A 24,669-nucleotide genomic window follows, 5' to 3' on the forward strand; every position below is an offset into this window, starting at 1 on the left:
ATGGGCATCATCCCAAGGCCAATTCTTTTGACCCCCTGGACTCCACGCCTGGTGGTTCCTCTGTGGTTTCGGTCCTTAGAGGTATTTGGCGGAAAGTGAAGAAAGCCCTTGTGTCTGTGTCATTAGTGACCAAAAGGGTTTTTGATAAGCGGAAAAGACCCTGCAGCTTCAAATTAGGAGACTTCGTCTGGTTGTCTACCAAGAATTTGAAGTTGAGACAGCCATCTCATAAGTTAGGCCCCCGGTTCATCGGCCCTTATAAGATCACCAGGGTTATCAATCCGGTGGCATTTCAGTTAGATCTGCCCCGTTCTTTGGGTATCAATAAAACATTTCATTGTTCCCTTTTAAAACGGGCGATTAGTAATCCTTCTTCCAGTGGAAGACCTTCCCCTCTTCTGATACGTGGCCAGAGGGAGTTTGTTGTTGAAAGGATTCTTGACTCCAAGATGGTTTGGGGTCGGCTGTCATTTTTGGTGCACTAGAAGGGGTATGGCCCGGAGGAGCGGTCGTGGGTGCGCAGTTGTGATCTTCATGCCCCCAGACTGATACGCTCTTTCTTCTCGCAGTTCCCCAATAAACCCGGTGGTAGGGGTTCTTTGACCCCTCGTCAGAGGGGGGGTACTGTTAGGGTCTCCTGCCCCTCATGGCAACCGGGAGACAAGTGCTTGCGGAGTAACCTGAGCGCAGCTGATACTCCGGTTCGGGTCTTTTGCTGTGCAGTGGTTACAGGCTCTGTGCACGGCAGGGGATCCGGTGCTGGTTTTTGTGCTCACAGTCTGTGAGGTCTGAGTGGGGCGTGGACAGCACCTGCTTTATAAGGCCTCTTCTCAGGTTAAGCAGATGCTGCTGAATCTTTGTTGGTTAGTCAGTTCCTGAAAGTTAGCCAGTACTGTGTAGCTTTGTATTTGTTTGTTGCTTACTGCAAATAGGCCTGGGGATTTGGTATTATACTCTGCCAATCCAGACCTAGCAGTAAGACTGGAGTCAGTCGTTTAGCTTGCTGGGGTTCTGTTACTACTCTGTGAACTTAGCAAGTTTGCGGCTGTATTCTAAGACTTGCCTGCCTAAATCATGTCTCACTGTGCAAGGTGTCAGGTGTCAGTTTAGTGGCAGTAAGCTGAACCTGTGCACTGCAAGTGAGAATTAGGATTGTGGAGACTCTCCTTGTGTCTATCATTCCATCTCTGACCAAGGAGTTTACTGCCACACCCGTTGGTAACCCTTTAGGGTTTTGCTGTTGCCCTTAGCAACAGCATTTCGGGTTCTCTACGTATTAAAACACAACATCTTGCTTTTCCCATCTGAGCATTACTAATACTATGGAGACACCCAGTTCCTTAGCCTCTGGGCTTCTCTGTTCACTTTGTGTGTATTTTGTTACCCTATCACCTTCTGTGTATGTAATGTCATATTCCCCAGTCTGTCTGTGAGTCCATTTGTTTTGCATACCTATCCGTTCAGACACCAGTACATTCCTGCAGGCACTGGTGTGCATAACAGTTCAAACACCAGTACATTCCTGCAGGCACTGGAGTGCATAACAGTTCTGACACCAGTACTTTCCTGCAGGCACTGGTGTGCATAACAATTACTGCACAGCACATGTCACTTCTAGTAATCCCACATGATCTCTGTGTTACCTAAATGTATGCACAGGCGATGTTATATTACTGCACAGCCCATGTCACCTCTAGTAATCCCACATGATCTCTCAGTGTTACCTAAATGTATGCACAGGTGATGTTATATTACTGCACAGCCCATGTCACCTCTAGTAATCCCACATGTTCTCTGTGTTACCTAAATGTATGCACAGGCTATGTTATATTACTGCACAGCTCATGTCACCTCTAGTAATCCCACATGGTCTCAGTGTTACCTAAATGTATGCACAGGCGATGTTATATTACTGCACAGCCCATGTCACCTCTAGTAATCCCACATGGTCTCAGTGTTACCTAAATGTATGCACAGGCAATGTTATATTACTGCACAGCCCGTGTCACCTCTAGTAATCCCACATGATCTCTCAGTGTTACCTACATGTATGCACAGGCGATGTTATATTACTGCACAGCCCATGTCACCTCTAGTAATCCCACATGATCTCTCAGTGTTACCTAAATGTATGCACAGGCGATGTTATATTACTGCACAGCCCATGTCACCTCTAGTAATCCCACATGATCTCTCAGTGTTACCTAAATGTATGCACAGGCGATGTTATATTACTGCACAGCCCATGTCATCTCTAGTAATCCCACATAATCTCAGTGTTACCTAAATGTATGCACAGGCGATGTTATATTACTGCACAACCCATGTCACCTCTAGTAATCCCACATGATCTCAGTGTTACCTAAATGTATGCACAGGCGATGTTATATTACTGCACAGCCCATTTCACCTCTAGTAATACCACATGATCTCAGTGTTACCTAAATGTATGCACAGGCGATGTTATATTACTGCACAGCCCATGTCACGTCTAGTAATCCCACATGATCTCTGTGTTACCTAAATGTATGCACAGGCGATGTTATATTACTGCACAGCCCATGTCACGTCTAGTAATCCCACATGATCTCAGTGTTACCTAAATGTATGCACAGGCGATGTTATATTACTGCACAGCCCATTTCACCTCTAGTAATACCACATGATCTCAGTGTTACCTAAATGTATGCACAGGCGATGTTATATTACTGCACAGCCCATGTCACGTCTAGTAATCCCACATGATCTCTCAGTGTTACCTAAATGTATGCACAGGTGATGTTATATTACTGCACAGCCCATGTCACCTCTAGTAATCCCACATGATCTCTCAGTGTTACCTAAATGTATGCAGAGTCGATGTTATATTACTGCACAGCCCATGTCATCTCTAGTAATCCCATATGATCTCAGTGTTACCTAAATGTATGCACAGGCAATGTTATATTACTGCACAGCCCATGTCATCTCTAGTAATCCCACATGTTCTCTCAGTGTTACCTAAATGTATGCACAGGCAATGTTATATTACTGCACAGCCCATGTCACCTCTAGTAATCTCACATGGTCTCAGTGTTACCTAAATGTATGCACAGGCGATGTTATTTTACTGCACAGCCCATGTCACTTCTAGTAATCCCACATGATCTCTCAGTGTTACCTAAATGTATGCACAGGCGATGTTATATTACTGCACAGCCCATGTCATCTCTAGTAATCCCACATGATCTCAGTGTTACCTAAATGTATGCACAGGCAATGTTATATTACAGCACAGCCCATGTCACCTCTAGTAATCCCACATGATATCTCAGTGTTACCTAAATGTATGCACAGGCGATGTTATATTACTGCACAACCCATGTCACCTCTAGTAATCCCACATGATCTCTCAGTGTTACCTAAATGTATGCACAGGCAATGTTATATTACTGCACAGCCCATGTCACCTCTAGTAATCCCACATGAGCTCAGTGTTACCTAAATGTATGCACAGGCGATGTTATATTTCTGCACAGTCCATGTCACCTCTAGTAATCCCACATGATCTCTGTGTTACCTAAATGTATGCACAGGCGATGTTATATTACTGCACAGCCCATGTCACCTCTAGTAATACCACATGATCTCAGTATTACCTACATGTATGCACAGGCGATGTTATATTACTACACAGCCCATGTCACCTCTAGTAATCCCACATGATATCTCAGTGTTACCTAAATGTATGCACAGGTGATGTTATATTACTGCACAGCCCATGTCACCTCTAGTAATCCCACATGATCTCTGTGTTACCTACATGTATGCACAGGCGATGTTATATTACTGCACAGCCCATGTTACCTCTAGTAATCCCACATGATCTCAGTGTTACCTAAATGTATGCACAGGCTATGTTATATTACTGCACAGCCCATTTCACCTCTAGTAATACCACATGATCTCAGTGTTACCTAAATGTATGCACAGGCGATGTTATATTACTGCACAGCCCATGTCACCTCTAGTAATCCCACAGGATCTCTCAGTGTTACCTAAATGTATGCACAGGCGATGTTATATTACTACACAGCCCATGTCACCTCTAGTAATCCCACATGATCTCAGTGTTACCTAAATGTATGCACAGAAGATGTTATATTACTGCACATCCCATGTCACCTCTAGTAATCCCACATGATCTCTCAGTGTTACCTAAATGTATGCACAGGAGATGTTATATTACTGCACAGCCCATGTCACCTCTAGTAATCCCACATGATCTCTCAGTGTTACCTAAATGTATGCACAGGTGATGTTATATTACTGCACAGCCCATGTCACCTCTAGTAATCCCACATGATCTCTCAGTGTTACCTAAATGTATGCAGAGTCGATGTTATATTACTGCACAGCCCATGTCATCTCTAGTAATCCCATATGATCTCAGTGTTACCTAAATGTATGCACAGGCAATGTTATATTACTGCACAGCCCATGTCATCTCTAGTAATCCCACATGTTCTCTCAGTGTTACCTAAATGTATGCACAGGCGATGTTATATTACTGCACAGCCCATGTCACCTCTAGTAATCCCACATGATCTCTGTGTTACCTAAATGTATGCACAGGCGATGTTATATTACTGCACAGCCCATGTCACCTCTAGTAATCCCACATGATCTCTGTGTTACCTAAATGTATGCACAGGAGATGTTATATTACTGCACAGCCCATGTCACCTCTAGTAATCCCACATGATCTCTCAGTGTTACCTAAATGTATGCACAGGAGATGTTATATTACTGCACAGCCCATGTCACCTCTAGTAATCCCACATGATCTCTGTGTTACCTAAATGTATGCACAGGCGATGTTATATTACTGCACAGCCCATGTCACCTCTAGTAATCCCATATGATCTCAGTGTTACCTAAATGTATGCACAGGAGATGTTATATTACTGCACAGCCCATGTCACCTCTAGTAATCCCACATGATCTCAGTGTTACCTAAATGTATGCACAGGCGATGTTATATTACTGCACAGCCCATGTCACGTCTAGTAATCCCACATGATCTCTCAGTGTTACCTAAATGTATGCACAGGTGATGTTATATTACTGCACAGCCCATGTCATCTCTAGTAATCCCACATGATCTCTCAGTGTTACCTAAATGTATGCACAGGTGATGTAATATTACTGCACAGCCCATGTCACCTCTAGTAATCCCATATTATCTCTCAGTGTTATCTAAATGTATGCACAGGCGATGTTATATTACTACACAGCCCATATCACGTCTAGTAATCCCACATGATCTCTCAGTGTTACCTAAATGTATGCACAGGTGATGTTATATTACTGCACAGCCCATGTCATCTCTAGTAATCCCACATGATCTCTCAGTGTTATCTAAATGTATGCACAGGCGATGTTATATTACTACACAGCCCATATCACCTGTAGTAATCCCACATGATCTCTCAGTGTTACCTAAATGTATGCACAGGAGATGTTATATTACTACACAGCCCATGTCACCTCTAGTAATCCCACATGTCCTCTCAGTGTTACCTAAATGTATGCACAGGCGATGTTATATTACTGCACAGCCCATGTCACCTCTAGTAATCCCACATGATCTCTCAGTGTTACCTAAATGTATGCAGAGTCGATGTTATATTACTGCACAGCCCATGTCATCTCTAGTAATCCCACATGATCTCTGTGTTACCTAAATGTATGCACAGGCGATGTTATATTACTGCACAACCCATTTCACCTCTAATAATACCACATGATCTCAGTGTTACCTAAATGTATGCACAGGCGATGTTATATTACTGCACAGCCCATGTCACCTCTAGTAATCCCACATGATCTCTGTGTTACCTAAATGTATGCACAGGCAATGTTATATTACTGCACAGCCCATGTCATCTCTAGTAATCCCACATGATCTCTCAGTGTTACCTACATGTATGCACAGGTGATGTTATATTACTGCACAGCCCATGTCACCTCTAGTAACCCCACATGATCTCAGTGTTACCTAAATGTATGCACAGGCGATGTTATATTACTGCACAGCCCATGTCACTTCTAGTTATCCCACATGATCTCTGTGTTACCTAAATGTATGCACAGGCGATGTTATATTACTGCACAGCCCATGTCACCTCTAGTAATCCCACATGATCTCAGTGTTACCTAAATGTATGCACAGGCAATGTTATATTAATGCCCAGCCCAAGTCATCTCTAGTAATCCCACATGATCTCAGTGTTACCTAAATGTATGCACAGGTGATGTTATATTACTGCACAGCCCATGTCACCTCTAGTAATCCCACATGATCTCTCAGTGTTACCTAAATGTATGCACAGGCAATGTTATATTACTGCACAGCCCATGTCACCTCTAGTAATCCCACATGATCTCAGTGTTACCTAAATGTATGCACAGGAGATGTTATATTACTGCACAGCCCATGTCACCTCTAGTAATCCCACATGATCTCAGTGTTACCTAAATGTATGCACAGGTGATGTTATATTACTGCACAGCCCATGTCACCTCTAGTAATCCCACATGATCTCAGTGTTACCTAAATGTATGCACAGGTGATGTTATATTACTGCACAGCCCATGTCACCTCTAGTAATCCCACATGATATCTCAGTGTTACCTAAATGTATGCACAGGTGATGTTATATTACTGCACAGCCCATGTCACCTCTAGTAATCCCACATGTTCTCAGTGTTACCTAAATGTATGCACAGGCGATGTTATATTACTGCACAGCCCATGTCATCTCTAGTAATCCCACATGATCTCTGTGTTACCTAAATGTATGCACAGGCGATGTTATATTACTGCACAGCCCATGTCACCTCTAGTAATCCCACATGATCTCTCAGTGTTACCTAAATGTATGCACAATGTTATATTACTGCACAGCCCGTGTCACCTCTAGTAATCCCACATGATCTCTCAGTGTTACCTAAATGTATGCACAGGTGATGTTATATTACTGCACAGCCCATGTCATCTCTAGTAATACCACATGATCTCAGTGTTACCTAAATGTATGCACAGGCGATGTTATATTACTGCACAGCCCATGTCACCTCTAGTAATCCCACATGATCTCTCAGTGTTACCTAAATGTATGCACAGGCGATATTATATTACTGCACAGCCCATGTCACCTCTAGTAATCCCACATGTTCTCAGTGTTACCTAAATGTATGCACAGGCGGTGTTATATTACTGCACAGCCCATGTCACCTCTAGTAATCCCACATGATCTCTCAGTGTTACCTAAATGTATGCACAGGAGATGTTATATTACTGCACAGCCCATGTCACCTCTAGTAATCCCACATGATCTCAGTGTTACCTAAATGTATGCACAGGCGATGTTATATTACTGCACAGCCCATGTCACCTCTAGTAATCCCACATGATCTCTCAGTGTTACCTAAATGTATGCACAGGAGATGTTATATTACTGCACAGCCCATGTCACCTCTAGTAATCCCACATGATCTCAGTGTTACCTAAATGTATGCACAGGCGATGTTATATTACTGCACAGCCCATGTCACCTCTAGTAATCCCACATGATCTCACTGTTACCTAAATGTATGCACAGGCGATGTTATATTACTGCACAGCCCATGTCACCTCTAGTAATCCCACATGATCTCTGTGTTACCTAAATGTATGCACAGGCAATGTTATATTACTGCACAGCCCATGTCATCTCTAGTAATCCCACATGATCTCTCAGTGTTACCTACATGTATGCACAGGTGATGTTATATTACTGCACAGCCCATGTCACCTCTAGTAACCCCACATGATCTCAGTGTTACCTAAATGTATGCACAGGCGATGTTATATTACTGCACAGCCCATGTCACTTCTAGTTATCCCACATGATCTCTGTGTTACCTAAATGTATGCACAGGCGATGTTATATTACTGCACAGCCCATGTCACCTCTAGTAATCCCACATGATCTCAGTGTTACCTAAATGTATGCACAGGCAATGTTATATTAATGCCCAGCCCAAGTCATCTCTAGTAATCCCACATGATCTCAGTGTTACCTAAATGTATGCACAGGTGATGTTATATTACTGCACAGCCCATGTCACCTCTAGTAATCCCACATGATCTCAGTGTTACCTAAATGTATGCACAGGCGATGTTATATTACTGCACAGCCCATGTCACCTCTAGTAATCCCACATGATCTCAGTGTTACCTAAATGTATGCACAGGCGATGTTATATTACTGCACAGCCCATGTCACCTCTAGTAATCCCACATGATCTCAGTGTTACCTAAATGTATGCACAGGCGATGTTATATTACTGCACAGCCTATGTCACCTCTAGTAATACCACATGTTCTCTCAGTGTTAGTAACACTCCTGTCCAAGCTTCCTAGTATTATTTTAAAGAAAACATAAAAGCAATGCCAGAAATACAGTACTGGATACAATGTCTGTTACAGAATTATATATTGTACCATGTAACACCCTGGGTCTTGTCTACTCATTTTATAGTAATTTTCCAGTTTTGATCATGATCTTTACCAGATTTTAATTGTTTTATGAAAATTCACATTTCCAAAATGTATTTTATTTCCAGCAGATGGACACACAAGCAGGAATATCTCAGAAGTACATCTAATATCATCCCCGGATTGTGAAATAAAAGATGACAGTAGACAGGATTCTCCAGGAACTAATCTCATTACCCCAATTGTACATCCAGCTCTATCAGCTGATCCCTCTGATCCTGGGAAATGTTCTCCTGATCACTCTGATATTGGTGCATCTGTTACAGCTCTGACAGTAGATACAGTGTTTTCCTGTTCTATAGATGCACCATGTTCTACACAGAACACAAAGCTTATTGCACATCAACCAGCTAAGGCAGGTGAGAGGCAATTTCCATGTTCTGAGTGTGGGAAATGTTTTGCACGGAAATCATTGCTTGTTATACATGAGAGAAGTCACACCGGAGAGAAGCCATTTTCATGTTCTGAGTGTGGGAAATGTTTTACATCCAAATCAAATTATGTCATACATCAGAAAACTCACATAGGTGAGAGTCCATTTACATGTTCTGAGTGTGGGAAATGTTTTACACGGAAATTACATCTTGTTCAACATGAGAGAAGTCACACCGGAGAGAAGCCATTTTCATGTTCTGAGTGTGGGAAATGTTTTGCACTGAAATCAACTCTTATCAGACATGAGAGAAGTCACACCGGAGAGAAGCCATTATCATGTTCTGAGTGTGGGAAATGTTTTGCACTGAAATCAACTCTTATTAGACATGAGAGAAGTCACACCGGAGAGAAGCCATTTACATGTTCTGAGTGTGGGAAATGTTTTACACGGAAATCATTTCTTATTATACATGAGAGAAGTCACACTGGAGAGAAGCCATTTTCATGTTCTGAGTGTGGAAAAGGTTTTAAACACAAGTCATATCTTGTTATACATGAGAGAAGTCACACTGGAGTGAAGCCATTTACATGTTCTGAGTGTGGGAAATGTTTTTCACTGAAATCGAATCTTGTTCAACATGAGAGAAGTCACACTGGAGAGAAGCCATTTTCATGTTCTGAGTGTGGAAAACCTTTTTCACACAAATCATGTCTTGTTACACATGAGAGAAATCACACCGGAGAGGGGCCATTTTCATGTTCTGAGTGTGGGAAATGTTTTGCACAGAAATCAACTCTTGTTATACATGAGAGAAGTCACACCGGAGAGAAGCCATTTCCATGTTCTGAGTGTGGGAAATGTTTTTCACTGAAATCGAATCTTGTTCAACATGAGAGATGTCACAGTGGAGAGAAGCCATTTTCTTGTTTTGAGTGTGGAAAAGGTTTTTCACACAAGTCATATCTTGTTATACATGAGAAAAGTCACACCGGAGTGAAGCCATTTACATGTTCTGAGTGTGGGAAAGGTTTTTCACTAAAATCGAATCTTGTTCAACATGAGAGAAGTCACACTGGAGAGAAGCCATTTTTTTGTTCTGAGTGTGGAAAAGGTTTTTCACAAAAGTCATATCTTGTTACACATGAGAGAAGTCACACTGGAGAGAAGCCATTTTCTTGTTCTGAGTGTGGAAAAGGTTTTTCACACAAGTCACATCTTGTTACACATGAGAGAAGTCACACAGGTGAGAGGCTATTTTCATGTTCTGAGTGTGGGAAAGGGTTTATACGGAAATCACATCTTGTTACACATGAGAGACGTCACACAGGTGAGAGGCCATTTTCATGTTCTGAGTGTGGGAAAAGTTTTATACAGAAATCACATCTTGTTCAACATGAGAGAACTCACAGACGTTTGAAGCCATTTGCATGCTCTGAGTGATTACTAAATCAGCTCTTGTTGGACACAGTGGACATCACACAGGTGGGGAACCATTTTAATCTTCTGGAGTATACTCATCTTCACCATTTCCCTGCATTGTTCCTTCAGGTTTTATCCTATGTCCTGTGTTTTTTTTTTTTACAATATACATGCTGCTACTGGGTGAAATAATAAGACATCATGCCCTCCTTTACCTCTACTATGCAGATAACCTGTCTTTGCTCCGGGTACTGAAAACAATACCAATACTAAATGTCTAGCTGAGCTCCAGGTGTGAGTGATGCCAGTTGGCCGTGACTCAGTCCTAGCGAAACAGGTCCATATGCTAATGCACGCCGACTCTCCTGTCTTCTGATTACTTTCTCCCACTCCTATCCAAGATTTTTCACGTGCTGCTCCCTTTCTCTGGAATTCCCTACCTCTCCCCCTCAGACTGTTACCAGCAGTACCAAGAATCTGCCATAATTCATTTGTGGTTGATCTGTTAGCTATGCAGCCCTGACCATGGAACCTGCTGCCTCGCACAGTCCAAGAGACCTCCACCCTGGAGACCACAAACAGACTGATGACTGTTACTCACATATTTCATTAATGTTCCTTCACTTCCTAAATATACATCCCACATGCTGAGGTCTTTCTTCTGTTCTACTTATTGTGTATCTTGTGCTCTGTGTAAATGTGAATATAAAGTTCTGTGAGTGATATTGGGAGGAAAGTGAAGTATAAGTAACATTATTACTGGTGAGAATGACAGGAGTCAGATCTAGTTACACCATACTTCACATATACAGAAGGGGAAATGTATAAGTAACATTATTACCGGTGAGAATGACAGGAGTCAGATCTAGTTACACCATACGTTACATATACAGAAGGGGAAATGTATAAGTAACATTATTACCGGTGAGAATGACAGGAGTCAGATGTAGTTACACCATACGTTACATATACAGAAGGGGAAATGTATAAGTAACATTATTACTGGTGAGAATGACAGGAGTCAGATCTAGTTACACCTTATGTTACATATACAGAAGGGGAAATGTATAAGTAACATTATAACTGGTGAGAATGACAGAAGTCAGATCTAGTTACACCATACGTTCCATATACAGAAGGGGAAATGTATAAGTAACATTATTACTGGTGAGAATGACAGGAGTCAGATCTAGTTACACCATACGTTCCATATACAGAAGGGGAAATGTATAAGTAACATTATTCCTGGTGAGAATGACAGGAGTCAGATCTAGTTACACCACATGTTCCATATAGAGAAGGGGAAATGTATAAGTAACGTTATTACTGGTGAGAATGACTGGAGTCACATCTAGTTACACCATACGTTCCATATACAGAAGGGGAAATGTATAAGTAACATTATTACTGGTGAGAATGACAGAAGTCAGATCTAGTTACACCATACGTTACATATACAGAAGGGGAAATGTATAAGTAACATTATTCCTGGTGAGAATGACAGGAGTCAGATCTAGTTACACCACATGTTCCATATAGAGAAGGGGAAATGTATAAGTAACGTTATTACTGGTGAGAATGACTGGAGTCACATCTAGTTACACCATACGTTCCATATACAGAAGGGGAAATGTATAAGTAACATTATTACTGGTGAGAATGACAGAAGTCAGATCTAGTTACACCATACGTCACATATACAGAAGGGAAATGTATAAGTATCATTATTACTAGTGAGAATGACAGGAGTCAGATCTAGTTACACCATACGTCACATATACAGAAGGGGAAATGTATAAGTATTATTACTGGTGAGAATGACAGGAGTCAGATCTAGTTACACCATACTTTACATGTACAGAAGGGGAAATGTATAAGTATCATTATTACTGGTGAGAATGGCAGGAGTCAGATCTAGTTACACCATACGTTATATATACAGAAGGGGAAATGTATAAGTAACATTATTACCGGTGAGAATGACAGGAGTCAGATCTAGTTGCACCATATGTTAAATATGTTTATTAATGTTTATTAATTAATGTTTATTCATCTTTAAATGTAACATTTAAAGATTAATAAATCACCAGGGCCCGATGGTATTCACCCAAGGGTTCTAATGGAGCTTCACTCTGAACTGGCAAAACCGCTATCTTTGATCTTTAAGGATTCAGTTATATCAGGTATGGTTCCCAAAGACTGGCGTATAGCGGAAGTAGTGCCTATATTCAAAAAGGGAAGTAAAGCTGAACCAGGTAATTATAGACCAGTTAGTCTAACATCTATAGTGGGGAAAGTATTGGAAGGTATTCTAAGAGATAGTACACAGAAGTTCCTTGAAGTCAGTAAGGTCATTAAAATTAATGAACATGGGTTTATGAAGGACAGATCCTGTCAAACCAACTTACTTGGCTTTTATGAAACAGTAAGCGCAAACCTAGATCATGGTAAAGACGTGGATGTAATCTTTTTAGACTTTGCCAAAGCGTTTGATACTGTACCACACATGAGACTTATCTAGAAGCTACAAGAATCAGGGCTAGGAAGCACAATATGCACTTGGGTCAAAAACTGGTTAGATAATATGGAGCAGCGCGTTGTGGTTAATGGATCTTTTTCAACTTGGACTGAAGTGCTAAGTGGTGTGCCGCAAGGCTCAGTATTAGGACCGCTATTCAATCTTTTCATTAACGACCTAAAAGAAGGTCTAGAGAGCATGGTGTCAATTTTTGCAGATGATACCAAATTGTGTAAGGCTATAAGTACAAAGGAGGATGCCGAGTCTCTTCAGAACGACTTAGTTAAATTAGAAGCATGGGCAGCCAAATGGAGAATGCGCTTCAACACAGACAAGTGTAAGGTAATACACTGTGGTAACAAGAACAAAAATTACACCTACCTACTAAATGGGGTAAAATTAGGGGATTCTGTACTGGAAAAGGACTTAGGTCATAGATAGCAAACTAAGCAGTAGTACCCAAAGTAGGACTGCAGCAAAGAAGGCTAATAAAATATTAGCATGCATAAAACGGGGTATTGATGCTAGGGACGAGAGTATTAAGGCCCATACACATTAGACGATGTCGCTCTGTGAGCGACATCGTCTAACGTTTCCCCCTCCCGGGCCGGCCGGTCGGCGGCCGCCTGAACGTACTGAGCGATATGACAGCTCATATCGCTCAGTGACGTCACGTCCCCGCCAGCCCTGCATGAAGGTCGTGGACGACCGTCCACATCCTTCATGCATGTCCCGCCGACAGCGACGATCGTTGCCGACCCGCGGGGCCGCGCATCGTCCGTCGCTGGCGGCATACACACTTACCGATTAAATGAGCGACGTCGCTCATGGAGGGGGAAAATGAGCGACGTCGCTCATTTAATCGGCAAGTGTGTACGGACCTTTATACTCCCGTTATATAAATCACTAGTGAGGCCACACCTTGAATACTGTGTACAATTCTGGGCACCGTACTACAAAAAAGATATCCTGGAGCTAGAAAAGGTTCAGAGGAGGGCGACCAAACTAATTAAGGGCATGGAGACGATGGAATACAAGGAAAGGCTTGAAAGACTAGGCATGTTTACATTGGAAAAGCGGAGACTAAGAGGATATGATCAACATCTACAAATATATAAGGGGACAATACGCAGAGCTTGCGCGGGACCTGTTTTTGGTTAGATCAACACAGGACTCGTGGACACTCGCTCAGGTTAGAGGAGAAGAAATTCCGCACAATACGGCGTAAAGGCTTTTTCACGGTAAGGACAATACGTGTTTGGAATTCCCTGCCTGAGGGAGTTGTAGTGGCGGAATCTGTCAACACCTTTAAGAATGGGTTAGATAAATTCCTAATAAATAAGGATATCCAGGGGTATGGTGCATAGTCATGCATTATAGTTACTATAAATAGGGATAAAATGCAACGGCTGACAGCAGCATCAGTCAGAAATTTTAGTCAAATCATCATGCATAGGAGAAAACAAATATGTTGAACTCGATGGACAATTGTCTTTTTTCAACCTCAGATACTATGTTACTATATTGTTATGCACACCAGTGCCTGCAGGAAAGTACTGGTGTCAGAACTGTTATGCACTCCAGTGTCTGCAGGAATGTACTGGTGTTTGAACTGTTATGCAAAACAAATGGACTCACAGACAAACTAGGGAATATGACATAACGTACACAGAAGTTGATAGGGTAACAAAATACACACAAAGTGAACAGAGAAGCCCAGAGGCTAAGGAACTGGGTATCTCCCTTGTATTAGAACTGCTCAGATGTAAAAAGCAAGATGTTGTGTTTTAATACGTAGAGAACCCGAAATGCTGTTGCTAAGGGCAACAGCAAAACCCTAAAGGGTTACCAACGGGTGTGGCAGTAAACTCCTTGGTCAGAGATGGAATGATAGACACAAGGAGAGTCTCCACAATCCGGATTCTCACTTGCAGTGCACAGGTTTTAGCTTACTGCCACTAAACTGACCCCTGACACCTAGCACAGTGAGACAGGATTAGACAGGCAAGTCTTAGAATACAGCCGCAAACTTGCTAAGTTCACAGAGTAGTAACAGAACCCCAGCAAGCTAATCGACTGACTCCAGTCTTACTGCTAGGTCTGGATTGACAGTGTGTAATACCAAATCCCCAGGCCTATTTGCAGTAAGCAACAAACAAATACAAAGCTACACAGTACTGGCTAACTTTCATGAACTGACTAACCAACAAAGATTCAGCAGCATCTGCTTACCCTGAAAAGAGGCCTTATAAAGCAGGTGCTGTCCACGCCCCACTCAGACCTCACAGACTGTGAGCACAAAAACCAGCACCGGATCCCCTGCCGTGCACAAAGCCTATAACCACTGCACAGCAAAAGACCCGAACCGGAGTATCAGCTGCGCTCAGGTTACTCCACTAGCACTTGTCTCCCGGTTGCCATGACGACGTGGCAGCACAGGGCAGGAGACCCTAACAGTACCCCCCCTCTGACGAGGGGTCAAAGAACCCCTACCACCGGGTTTATCGGGGAACTGCGAGAAGAAAGAGCGTATCAGTCTGGGGGCATGAAGATCACAACTGCGCACCCACGACCGCTCCTCCGGGCCATACCCCTTCCAGTGCACCAAAAATGACAGCCGACCCCGAACCACCTTGGAGTCAAGAATCCTTTCAACAACAAACTCCCTCTGGCCACGTATCAGAAGAGGGGAAGGTCTTCCACTGGAAGAAGGATTACTAATCGCCCGTTTTAAAAGGGAACAATGAAATGTTTTATTGATACCCAAAGAACGGGGCAGATCTAACTGAAATGCCACCGGATTGATAACCCTGGTGATCTTATAAGGGCCGATGAACCGGGGCCCTAACTTATGAGATGGCTGTCTCAACTTCAAATTCTTGGTAGACAACCAGACGAAGTCTCCTAATTTGAAGCTGCAGGGTCTTTTCCGCTTATCAAAAACCCTTTTGGTCACTAATGACACAGACACAAGGGCTTTCTTCACTTTCCGCCAAATACCTCTAAGGACCGAAACCACAGAGGAACCACCAGGCGCGGAGTCCAGGGGGTCAAAAGAATTGGCCTTAGGATGATGCCCATACACACAAAGGAAGGGAGAGATCCCTGTAGCAGAATGAGCCGCGTTGTTATAGGCAAACTCCGCCATGGACAGATGAGCAACCCAGTCAGTCTGACACTTGGAGACATAACACCTGAGGAACTGCTCCAAGGACTGGTTCACCCTTTCAGTCTGCCCATTAGACTGCGGATGGTAGCCTGACGACAAGCTGACAGAAATCTGGAGATCGGAACAAAATGCCCTCCAGAATTTGGCCACAAACTGGGATCCGTGGTCAGAGACCACATGAAGTGGCAACCCGTGGAGACGCACAACATGCAGCATAAATAATTCAGACAGGCGTCTGGCTGATGGCAGCCCAACCAGTGGAACGAAGTGCGCCATCTTCGAAAACCTGTCAACGACAACCCAGATGGCTGTCTTCCCCGAGGATTTGGGCAAGTCCACCACAAAATCCATTGAAATGTGGGTCCATGGCTTAGATGGGATAGAGAGTGGATGTAATGGGCCAACAGGAACCCCTCTAGGAGTCTTATTTCGGGCACAGATGTCACATGCCCGAACCCACTGATCCACATCCTTAGCCACCGAGGGCCACCACACCGCCCTAGATAGCAACTCCCGAGTTCTGGCAATACCCGGGTGACCTGCCGACTTCTTGGCATGGAATTCCAGGAACACTCGCTGTCTTAACCTAGGAGGCACAAACAAAAGACCTACCGGAAGGTCTGGAGGAGCCTGCTCCTGTGCTCTAAGGACTAATGATAAGAGGTCCTGGGTAATGCCCACTTTAATACATGATGGGGAAACAATGGGCAACGGCTCCTCGGTGGTCTCCTGGATTGGAGCAAAACTCCGCGAGAGCGCATCAGCCTTGATGTTTTTTGACCCAGGGCGATATGTTATCAAAAAATTAAAGCGAGCAAAAAACAAAGCCCATCGTGCCTGCCTGGCATTGAGACGCTTCGCTGACTCTAAATATGCCAGATTCTTATGGTCAGTGAGAATTGAGACCACAAACTTAGCCCCCTCAAGCCAGTGTCTCCACTCCTCGAGTGCATCCTTAATAGCCAACAATTCCCGGTTACCCACGTCATAATTCATCTCGGCAGGCGAAAATTTACGGGAAAAGTAAGCACAGGGATGAAGGCGATTATCAGACACTCCCATCTGAGAAAGCACTGCCCCAATACCCATCTCAGAGGCATCCACCTCCACCACAAAAGGACGCTCTGGATCTGGGTGTCGCAGCACCTTGGCCGAAACAAATGCCCTTTTGAGACGGGCAAAAGCCGCTTTAGCCTCACAAGACCAGTGAGCAACATCCGCCCCTTTCTTAGTGAGTGCCACCAAGGGCGCCACTATAGACGAAAATCCAGCGATAAATCGTCTATAAAAATTCGCAAAGCCCAGGAAACGCTGAAGCGCCTTCAAACTAGTGGGCTGCACCCAATCCAGGACTGCCTGTACCTTGGAACCCTCCATTTGGAAACCTTCTGGGGAGATAATATATCCTAGAAATGCGATTTGCTGAACTTCAAATTCGCACTTCTCCAACTTCGCCCCAAGCCGGTGGTCTCCGAGTTTCTGGAGGACTAAGCGTACATGCTTCCGATGTTCCTCCAGGGAATGGGAGAAGATTAGGATGTCATCTAAGTATACAACTAAGAATCTATTCAAATATTCCCTGAGCACATCATTCATGAAATCCTGGAAGACTGCCGGGGCATTACAGAGCCCAAAAGGCATCACCAAATATTCATAATGCCCTGAGTGGGTATTAAAGGCAGTCTTCCATTCATCCCCCTCTCTTATTCGGATTAGATTGTACGCACCGCGTAGGTCAATCTTAGAAAAAATGGTGGCAGTACGAAGCTGGTCAAACAAGACCGAAATGAGAGGCAGTGGGTATGAGTTTTTAATCGTGATACGGTTCAATTCCCTGAAGTCGATGCAGGGTCGCAACGAACCGTCCTTTTTACCCACGAAGAAGAACCCCGACCCAACTGGAGACTGTGAAGGTCTGATAAATCCCTTAGCCAAGTTCTCCTGAATGTACTCTGCCATAGCCTGAGTCTCAGGACGTGACAGGGAGTACAACCTGCTCTTGGGAAGCTTAGCATTTGGCAACAAATCAATGGCACAGTCATAGGGGCGATGGGGAGGTAGTACCTCTGCAACTTTTTTGGAGAACACGTCCGCAAAATCTGCATAACACCCTGGCAATCCTGGCAAACTTAGCTGCGAGAGCCTGACTGGAAGGCTCAAGCAACTCCTGAAACAATCAATACCCCAACTAAGAATCTCCCCAGAGACCCAGTCAAATTGAGGATTGTGGGCCCTTAACCAGGGTAACCCCAACACCAATGGGGCAAAAGTACAGACAGTCACATAAAAGGACAATTTTTCAGAGTGTGTGGCTCCAATAAACAAAGAAATCTGGCTAGTGCAAGAGGTAATTTTACCTTGGGATAATGGTTCCCCGTTTAACCCACAAATCTCAATTTTCGATGCCAAGGGTACTAAGGGAACAGAGTGTTTCAGGGCGAATTGGCGGTCCATAAAAACCCCGTCGGCCCCACTGTCCACAAAGGCCTCAGTCTTGACAGTTTGACCGAGGATCTTCAAGGTCACCGGAATGATAAAAGTCTTCTTGGGAAATTCTGACTTCTGGCCTGACAGGATATTTCCCATCACCCTCAGGCCCTGAAGTTTTCCGGCTTTTCTGGGCATGATACTACCACATGACCTTTATTCCCACAGTACAAACACAACCCCTGCTGTCTCTTCCGCATCTTCTCACACGAGGAGAGGCGGGTAGCCCCAATCTGCATAGGCTCCTCAGAAAATTCCTCAGAGTCTGAGGTTCCCTTGGGAAGGAAGGAAATCTCAGTCTTCCTTTCAAGCCTACGCTCTCTCAGCCGTCTATCCACCCGGATGGATAACTGCATGAGCTGATCCAAGCTATCAGGCAAGGGATATTGTACCAGTTGGTCCTTTATCTGGTTAGAAAGACCTCTTCGGTACTGGTGTCTCAGGGCTGGGTCATTCCACTGGGTATCATGGGCCAACCTCCGAAACTCCATACAGTAAACCTCAACTGGCCTTCGCCCTTGCTTAAGGATCGAAATCTGAGCCTCGGCTGAGGCCGTCTTGTCAGGGTCATCATACAACATGCCCAGTGCCGTAAAAAAAGCATCAACACTTTTAAGCGACGGACAGTCAGGCTGCAACCCATATGCCCAGACCTGTGGGTCTCCTTGTAGCAAGGAAATCACTATGCCCACCCGCTGAATCTCCGACCCAGAAGACTGAGGCCTAAGCCGGAAGTATAGCTTGCAGCTCTCCTTGAAACAAAAGAACTGCGAGCGATCTCCAGAAAAACGATCCGGGAGATTTACTTTCGGCTCCTTAACCCCTGCAGGTGCTGCTGCTGCGGGAGCTCCGCCAGCAGCCTGGGAGGTGTGCATTTTAATGGACAAATCATTAAATTGTCGAGTCAGGACCTGCACCTGATCGACCACCTGTTGCAACGTATTTTGAGGGGTATGCTCCATATTCCCACAAAATTTCAACAGGAGTATTAGGCTGCTGAATATGTTATGCACACCAGTGCCTGCAGGAAAGTACTGGTGTCAGAACTGTTATGCACTCCAGTGTCTGCAGGAATGTACTGGTGTTTGAACTGTTATGCAAAACAAATGGACTCACAGACAAACTAGGGAATATGACATAACGTACACAGAAGGTGATAGGGTAACAAAATACACACAAAGTGAACAGAGAAGCCCAGAGGCTAAGGAACTGGGTATCTCCCTTGTATTAGAACTGCTCAGATGTAAAAAGCAAGATGTTGTGTTTTAATACGTAGAGAACCCGAAATGCTGTTGCTAAGGGCAACAGCAAAACCCTAAAGGGTTACCAACGGGTGTGGCAGTAAACTCCTTGGTCAGAGATGGAATGATAGACACAAGGAGAGTCTCCACAATCCGGATTCTCACTTGCAGTGCACAGGTTTTAGCTTACTGCCACTAAACTGACCCCTGACACCTAGCACAGTGAGACAGGATTAGACAGGCAAGTCTTAGAATACAGCCGCAAACTTGCTAAGTTCACAGAGTAGTAACAGAACCCCAGCAAGCTAAACGACTGACTCCAGTCTTACTGCTAGGTCTGGATTGACAGTGTGTAATACCAAATCCCCAGGCCTATTTGCAGTAAGCAACAAACAAATACAAAGCTACACAGTACTGGCTAACTTTCATGAACTGACTAACCAACAAAGATTCAGCAGCATCTGCTTACCCTGAAAAGAGGCCTTATAAAGCTGGTGCTGTCCACGCCCCACTCAGACCTCACAGACTGTGAGCACAAAAACCAGCACCGGATCCCCTGCCGTGCACAAAGCCTATAACCACTGCACAGCAAAAGACCCGAACCGGAGTATCAGCTGCGCTCAGGTTACTCCACTAGCACTTGTCTCCCGGTTGCCATGACGACGTGGCAGCACAGGGCAGGAGACCCTAACATATATACAGAAGGGGAAATGTATAAGTAACATTATTACTGGTGAGAATGACAGGAGTCAGATCTAGTTACACCACATGTTCCATATAGAGAAAGGGAAATGTATAAGTAACGTTATTACTGGTGAGAATGACTGGAGTCACATCTAGTTACACCATACGTTACATATACAGAAGGGGAAATGTATAAGTAACATTATTACTGGTGAGAATGACAGAAGTCAGATCTAGTTACACCATACGTCACATATACAGAAGGGAAATGTATAAGTAACATTATTACTGGTAAGAATGACAGGAGTCAGATCTAGTTACACCATACGTCACATATACAGAAGGGAAATGTATAAGTATCATTTTTACTGGTGAGAATGGCAGGAGTCAGATCTAGTTACACCATACGTTACATATACAGAAGGGGAAATGTATAAGTAACATTATTACCGGTGAGAATGACAGGAATCAGATCTAGTTACACCATATGTTAAATATGTTTATTAATGTTTATTAATTAATGTTTATTCATCTTTAAATGTAACATTTAAAGATTAATAAATCACCAGGGCCCGATGGTATTCACCCAAGGGTTCTAATGGAGCTTCACTCTGAACTGGCAAAACCGCTATCTTTGATCTTTAAGGATTCAGTTATATCAGGTATGGTTCCCAAAGACTGACGTATAGCGGAAGTAGTGCCTATACTCAAAAAGGGAAGTAAAGCTGAACCAGGTAATTATAGACCAGTTAGTCTAACATCTATAGTGGGGAAAGTATTGGAAGGTATTCTAAGAGATAGTACACAGAAGTTCCTTGAAGTCAATAAGGTCATTAAAAGGAATCAACATGGGTTTATGAAGGACAGATCCTGTCAAACCAACTTACTTGGCTTTTATGAAACAGTAAGCGCAAACCTAGATCAGTGTAAAGACGTGAATGTAATCTTTTTAGACTTTGCCAAAGCGTTCGATACTGTACCACACATGAGACTTATCTACAAGCTACAAGAATCAGGGCTAGGAAGCACAATATGCACTTGGGTCAAAAACTGGTTAGATAATAGGGAGCAGCGCGTTGTGGTTAATGGATCTTTTTCAACTTGGACTGAAGTGCTAAGTGGTGTGCCGCAAGGCTCAGTATTAGGACCGCTATTCAATATTTTCATTAACGACCTAAAAGAAGGTCTAGAGAGCATGGTGTCAATTTTTGCAGATGATACCAAATTGTGTAAGGCTATAAGTACAGAGGAGGATGCCGAGTCTCTTCAGAACGACTTAGTTAAATTAGAAGCATGGGCAACCAAATGGAGAATGCGCTTCAACACAGACAAGTGTAAGGTAATACACTGTGGTAACAAGAACAAAAATTACACCTACCTACTAAATGGGGTAAAATTAGAGGATTCTGTACTGGAAAAGGACTTAGGTGTCCTCATAGATAGCAAACTAAGCAGTAGTACCCAAAGTGGGACTGCAGCAAAGAAGGCTAATAAGATATTAGCATGCATAAAACGGGGTATTGATGCTAGGAACGAGAGTATTATACTCCCGTTATATAAATCACTAGTGAGGCCACACCTTGAATACTGTGTACAATTCTGGGCACCATACTACAAAAAAGATATCCTGGAGCTTGAAAAGGTTCAGAGGAGGGCGACCAAACTAATTAAGGGCATGGAGACGATGGAATACAAGGAAATGCTTGAAAGACTAGGCATGTTTACATTGGAAAAGCGGAGACTAAGAGGATATGATCAACATCTACAAATATATAAGGGGACAATACGCAGAGCTTGCGCGGGACCTGTTTTTGGTTAGATCAACACAGGACTCGTGGAAACTTGCTTAGGCTAGAGGAGAAGAAATTCCGCACAATACGGCGTAAAGGCTTTTTCACGTTAAGGACAATACGTGTTTGGAATTCCCTGCCTGAAGGAGTTGTAATGGCGGAATCTGTCAACACCTTTAAGAATGGGTTAGATAAATTCCTAATGGATAAGGATATCCAGGGGTATGGTGCATAGTCATACATTATAGTTACTATAAATAGGGATAAAATGCAACGGCTGACAGCAGCATCAGTCAGAAATTTTAGTCAAATCATCATGCATAGGAGACCACAAATAGGTTGAACTCGATGGACAATTGTCTTTTTTCAACCTCCGATACTATGTTACTATATACAGAAGGGGAAATGTATAAGTAACATTATTACTGGTGAGAATGACAGGAGTCAGATCTAGTTACACCATATGTTACATATACAGAAGAGGAAATGTATAAGTAACATTATTACTGGTGAGAGTGACAGGAGTCAGATCTAGTTACACCATACATTATATATACAGAAGGGGAAATGTATAAGTAACATTATTACTGGTGAGAGTAACAGGAGTCAGATCTAGTTACACCATACGTTATATATACAGAAGGGGAAATGTATAAGTAACATTATTACTGGTGAGAGTGACAGGAGTCAGATCTAGTTACACTATACGTTACATATACAGAAGAAGAAATGTATAAGTAACATTATTACTGGTGAGAGTGACAGGAGTCAGATCTAGTTACACCATATGTTACATATACAGAAGAGGAAATGTATAAGTAACATTATTACTGGTGAGAGTGACAGGAGTCAGATCTAGTTACACCATACGTCACATATACAGAAGGGGAAATGTATAAGTAACATTATTACCGGTGAGAATGACAGGAGTCAGATCTAGTTACACCATACGTTACATATACAGAAGAGGAAATGTATAAGTAACATTATTACTGGTGAGAGTGACAGGAGTCAGATCTAGTTACACCATACGTTATATATACAGAAGGGGAAATGTATAAGTAACATTATTACTGGTGAGAGTGACAGGAGTCAGATCTAGTTACACCATACGTTATATATACAGAAGGGGAAATGTATAAGTAACATTATTACTGGTGAGAGTGACAGGAGTCAGATCTAGTTACACTATACGTTACATATACAGAAGAAGAAATGTATAAGTAACATTATTACTGGTGAGAGTGACAGGAGTCAGATCTAGTTACACCATATGTTACATATACAGAAGAGGAAATGTATAAGTAACATTATTACTGGTGAGAGTGACAGGAGTCAGATCTAGTTACACCATACGTTACATATACAGAAGGGGAAATGTATAAGTAACATTATTACTGGTGAGAATGACAGGAGTCAGATCTAGTTACACCATACATTACATATACAGAAGGGGAAATGTATAAGTAACATTATTACTGGTGAGAATGACAGGAGTCAGATCTAGTTACACCATACATTACATATACAGAAGGGGAAATGTATAAGTAACATTATTACTGGTGAGAATGACAGGAGTCAGATCTAGTTACACCATACGTTACATATACAGAAGGGGAAATGTATAAGTAACATTATTACTGGTGAGAATGACAGGAGTCAGATCTAGTTACACCATACGTTACATATACAGAAGGGGAAATATATAAGTAACATTATTACTGGTGAGAATGACAGGAGTCAGATCTAGTTACACCATACGTTACATATACAGAAGGGGAAATGTATAAGTAACATTATTACTGGTGAGAATGACAGGAGTCAGATCTAGTTACACCATACATTACATATACAGAAGGGGAAATGTATAAGTAACATTATTACTGGTGAGAATGACAGGAGTCAGATCTAGTTACACCATATGTTACATATACAGAAGGGGAAATGTATAAGTAACATTATTACTGGTGAGAATGACAGGAGTCAGATCTAGTTACACCATACGTTACATATACAGAAGGGGAAATGTATAAGTAACATTATTACTGGTGAGAATGACAGGAGTCAGATCTAGTTACAGCATACGTTACATATACAGAAGGGGAAATGTATAAGTAACATTATTACTGGTGAGAATGACAGGAGTCAGATCTAGTTACACCATACATTACATATACAGAAGGGGAAATGTATAAGTAACATTATTACTGGTGAGAATGACAGGAGTCAGATCTAGTTACACCATACGTTACATATACAGAAGGGGAAATGTATAAGTAACATTATTACTGGTGAGAGTGACAGGAGTCGGATCTAGTTACACCATACGTTATATATATACAGAAGGGGAAATGTATAAGTAACATTATTACTGGTGAGAATGACAGGAGTCAGATCTAGT

At 42.8% G+C, this 24,669-nt stretch overlaps 2 protein-coding genes across 5 annotated transcripts in view; one reads left to right on the forward strand and one right to left on the reverse strand.

Annotated features, from left to right (window-relative positions):
- The window catches only part of LOC134983383 (oocyte zinc finger protein XlCOF6-like), a 55,118-nt gene extending 44,088 nt beyond the window's left edge, over positions 1 to 11,030 (forward strand). For 3 of the 4 annotated variants that reach the window (XM_063949079.1, XM_063949080.1, XM_063949078.1), the window contains one exon: positions 8,653 to 11,030. In XM_063949079.1, the coding sequence (XP_063805149.1) occupies positions 8,653 to 10,400 (1,748 nt within the window). In that variant the 3' untranslated portion in view covers positions 10,401 to 11,030. The remainder of the gene's footprint in view (positions 1 to 8,652) is intronic. The other variant, XM_063949081.1, reaches the window with a different exon arrangement.
- The window catches only part of LOC134983406 (oocyte zinc finger protein XlCOF7.1-like), a 133,601-nt gene that overhangs the window by 92,897 nt on the left and 16,035 nt on the right, over positions 1 to 24,669 (reverse strand). The gene's annotated exons all lie outside the window — the stretch shown is intronic.

The sequence above is a fragment of the Pseudophryne corroboree genome (genome assembly GCF_028390025.1).
Source record: "Pseudophryne corroboree isolate aPseCor3 chromosome 3 unlocalized genomic scaffold, aPseCor3.hap2 SUPER_3_unloc_14, whole genome shotgun sequence".
In the NCBI taxonomy this organism is placed as follows: Eukaryota; Metazoa; Chordata; class Amphibia; order Anura; family Myobatrachidae; genus Pseudophryne; species Pseudophryne corroboree.